Source organism: Vicia villosa, unplaced genomic scaffold, assembly GCF_029867415.1.
Source record: "Vicia villosa cultivar HV-30 ecotype Madison, WI unplaced genomic scaffold, Vvil1.0 ctg.002076F_1_1, whole genome shotgun sequence".
Lineage (NCBI taxonomy): Eukaryota > Viridiplantae > Streptophyta > Magnoliopsida > Fabales > Fabaceae > Vicia > Vicia villosa.
In genome coordinates, this window is record NW_026705830.1 from 294,499 (window position 1) to 298,741 (window position 4,243).

A 4,243-nucleotide genomic window follows, 5' to 3' on the forward strand; every position below is an offset into this window, starting at 1 on the left:
AATAATTTGAACGGTCCATAACAGGATCAGAACACTCAAGGAGCAAACAAGGGTAAGAGGGTTGTTTTACCATCAACTTATGTTGGAAGTCGAAGATACATGGAGCAATTGTATTTTGATGGAATGGCTATTTGTAGTCATATTGGTTTTCCTGACCTTTTTATCACATTTACATGCAATCCAATGTGGCCCGAAGTCAAAAGACTGCTTCACCCAATGAGGTTGCAGCCCCATGATCGTCCCGACATTATATCAAGAGTTTTTAAAATTAAGTTGGATGAGTTGTTGTTTGATTTGACTAAGAAGCATGTCTTAGGGAGAGTGGTTGCATGTAAGTCATATTATTAATTTCATGCCGTCAAACTATGTTTTATGTTTATCACTTCTATTTAAAACCTCATATAATAATAAGCTCTCATTGCTATAATTTTATGCAGATATATACACCGTTGAGTTTCAAAAGAGGGGTTTACCACATGCTCATATTTTGCTATTCATGCATCCGCAAAGCAAGTATCCCACTCCCGAGGACATAAACAACATCATTTCAGCAGAGATACCATCAAAAGAAGATGATGTGGAATTGTATAATCTGGTGAAGAGACATATGATTCACGGTCCGTGTGGTTTAGCAAACATGCTGTCACCTTGCATGAAAGACGCAAAATGCTCTAAATTCTTTCCAAAAAAATGGCAGCCTCAGACCGTAGTTGATCAGGATGGATATCCTGTGTACCGAAGGAGGGATACTGGAAACACTGTTACGATAAAAACGTTGTTCTTGATAACAGATCTGTTGTTCCTCACAATCCATATCTGTTGAAGAAATTTCAAGGTCACATTAATATGGAATGGTGTAATCAAGGTACTTCGGTTAAGTACTTATTTAAATATATAAATAAGGGGTATGACAGGATTACCGCTGCTGTCGTAGGAGACAACGACAATCCTTTGACCGCTAAAAATGGGGATGAAATCAAGCAGTATCTTGATTGTAGATATGTCTCACCAAGTGAAGCATGTTGGAGAATATTTTATTTTCCCATTCATGGAAGGTCTCCTGCAGTAGAAAGATTATATTTTCATCTTGAGGGCGATAATTCGGTATATTATACAGATTACGAACTGATAGATGAGGTTCTTGAAAAACCAAGTGTGAAGGAATCAATGTTTACCGCTTGGATGGAAGCAAACAAAACATATCCAGAGGCCAGAAATCTGACCTACTCAAATTTCCTCACTAAGTTTGTTTATGATAAAAGATATCGACGATGGAGACCGCGTAAGAGAGGGCACACCATTGGAAGACTAATCTGGGTTCCTCCAAGTACAGGTGAGCTGTATTACCTGAGAATGATGCTGACTGTTGCAAAAGGGCCAACATGTTACGAGGATATAAAAAAGGTCGGTGGAATTGTTCGGGACAGTTTTAGGGATGCATGTTTTGAAATGGGATTTCTTAATGATGACAAGGAATATGTTGCAGCCATTAACGAGGCCAAAGATTGGGGTTCAGGACATTTTTTGAGAAAGTTATTCGTAACTATGCTATTGTCTGGTACAATTAACAGACCGCGTCACGTTTGGCAAAAAACTTGGAAGACGCTGTCCGACGGTATTCTGCACCAACAAAGACAGTTAACTAATATAAAAGGTACATTGTTGCGATATATTTATAATAGATTATTTGTTGTGTGTATAACAAACTTTTATGCGTATCTCAGTTTGAGGATCTCACAAACAAGGAATCTTCTAAAATATGTTCCATTTAAATTAACTTCCATGCCATGACATATCAAGTTTTAATTGGTGTTTTTTTATAGATATGCAGTTAACAGAAGTTGAGTTGAAAAACTTGACCCTCATTGAGATTGAGAATATGTTGCAATCCAATCGAAGAAGTTTGCACGAATTCAAAGACATGCCTTATCCGGATGTTTATGTCACACGGCACGTTGGAAACCGACTGATTTACGAAGAACATGATTATAATACTGAAACTGAGCGAGAAAACTTCAACAATCTCTTTCGAGCCCTTACAGGTGATAATTTATATTTATACTATTTGATTGCATAAGCTGACAGTCCCACAGGTAGATATTTTTTGAAATATCACAATTTACATTATGCATGATAGATGAACAACGCTCAATCTTTGAAAAAATCATGGAAGCTGTCGGAAAACAAAGAGGAGGGGTCTTTTTTTTACACGGTTATGGAGGGACCGGTAAAACTTTCATGTGGAGGACACTATCAAGTGCACTTCGTTCGAAGAAAAAAATTGTGCTTGCTGTTGCATCAAGCGGTATAGCTTCGTTGTTATTACCAGGTGGACGAACTGCTCATTCCAAGTTCAAAATTCCTGTGCCAACACTCGACAACTCCACTTGCAATATTGACAAAAACACTGAACATTCTCAATTATTCGAGGCAACGGACGTGATAATATGGGATGAAGCACCTATGGCTCATAAAAATTGTTTTGAGGCATTGGATAGAACACTTAAAGACGTCATGACCAAGAAGGGATTTGGGAATAAAATCTTTGGCGGAAAAGTTGTTGTTTTTGGAGGAGACTTCAGACAGATTCTTCCAGTTGTTCCGAGAGCAGGGCGTTCTGATATTGTTCATGCATCCATATGCTCCTCTTATATCTGGGACTATTGTCAGGTTCTAACACTGACAAAAAACACGAGACTTCAGCAGGGAAGCGATAATACAAGTTCTAAGGAATTAGCGGAGTTCTCAAAATGGATTTTAAATGTCGGTGATGGTAAGATATCTGAACCAAATGATGGATTGGTGGACATAGAGATTCCTCAAGATTTATTCATTACCAATTATGAAGATCCTATCAAAGCTATTGTTGAGAATACATATCCCAATTTGGTTAATGTATTCCAAGATGTTGCATATCTACAAGGAAAAGCAATTCTTGCCTCAACCATTGAAGTTGTGGATAAGATCAATCATTATGTATTGGACCTTATACCAGGTAATAATTATTTATTCTTTTTTTTGGTGCATGGGAAAAAGAATATGCAGCCTATGATTTTGAATTTACTAATGTTCGTATCTTTCTGTTGATTTTTTTAGGTGAAGAGAAAGAGTATCTTAGTTACGATTCAATCGATAGAACTGACTCGAGTTATACCGAAGCTTATGAAGTGCTAACTCCAGAATTTCTTAGCAAATTAAGGACATCAGGTTTACCAAATCATAGAATCAAATTGAAAGTTGGTACTCCCATTATGCTTATGAGAAATTTGGACCAGTCAGATGGATTGTGTAACGGAACAAGATTGATTGTCACAAGGTTGGCCAATCATGTCATTGAGGCAAAAATTATTTCTGGCAAGAACATAGGTAACCTTTTTTACATTCCTCGAATGTCTATGTCACCTTCAGAGTCACCGTGGCCATTTAAGTTAATTAGGAGACAATTTCCAATTATTGTCTCTTACGCAATGACAATTAATAAGTCTCAAGGCCAGTCTCTTGATAGTGTTGGTTTGTATTTGCCTTCTCCCGTGTTTAGTCATGGACAACTTTATGTTGCAATCTCAAGAGTTACTACAAAAAGTGGTCTTAAAATCTTAATACACGACAAAGAGAATGTTCCGTGCTCCACTACCACAGATGTTGTATACAAGGAGGTTTTCCAATCACTTTGTTAGAAGTTATTCTTCTTTTCCATCTTTGTAACTGTATATGAAACACAGAATATTTATATGCCTTAAATTTTATTCTTAATCATATATTGTTTTATACATTTTATAATGTAGGTATACGATGCATGTTGTTGCCTGGTTGCAATCATACAAGAAGATAGCATCTGATATTTATACCAGCAAATATGGTTATTGTTTTTATTTTAAGACATAAAAAATTGAATGTATTAATAGCTTTTTCATTGTTTTGCCGTTTTGTATCATGTGTTTAACATTTATTAATATTTACTAAAACTTGGAAAACACTTAGGCTAAATATATGTCGTTAATTTATATAAGGGAACATTACAAGTGATAGACTGATTCATGTAATATCATCCCGACCAGACCCGTGCGATAGCACGGGTTTCCTACTAGTTTAGATGAAAAGGTTAGTAAAAAAGAGTCTAAGGTTTTGATTTAGAGGACATGTACAGTACGAGTTTCAATTTTAAGTATGTGAATGTTAATTCAAGTAAGAAAATGCTTTATAAATAAAGTGAGTGAAATATTAGATGTGAAAGCGTCATATT

The 4,243-nt window shown here is 36.1% G+C and overlaps 1 protein-coding gene across 1 annotated transcript; it reads left to right on the forward strand.

Annotated features, from left to right (window-relative positions):
* Positions 1-99: 99 nt before the first annotated feature.
* On the forward strand, positions 100-3,677 carry LOC131637724 (uncharacterized). Its single transcript, XM_058908329.1, has 6 exons — positions 100-331; positions 438-795; positions 915-1,654; positions 1,824-2,042; positions 2,138-2,995; positions 3,097-3,677. The coding sequence occupies exons 1-6, from the start codon at positions 100-102 to the stop codon at positions 3,675-3,677; spliced, it is 2,988 nt and encodes a 995-aa protein (XP_058764312.1).
* The last annotated feature ends 566 nt before the right edge of the window (positions 3,678-4,243 follow it).

What these genes read in the sequence shown, in the direction of transcription:
- LOC131637724 (XM_058908329.1), top strand. Translation starts at nt 100, where the DNA reads ATGGAGCAATTGTATTTTGATGGAATGGCTATTTGTAGTCATATTGGT. An exon ending in TTGTTCTTGATAACAGATCT is followed by an intron (nt 796 to 914) that starts GTTGTTCCTCAC and finishes GGGGTATGACAG; the next exon opens with GATTACCGCTGCTGTCGTAG. An exon ending in ACAGTTAACTAATATAAAAG is followed by an intron (nt 1,655 to 1,823) that starts GTACATTGTTGC and finishes GTTTTTTTATAG; the next exon opens with ATATGCAGTTAACAGAAGTT.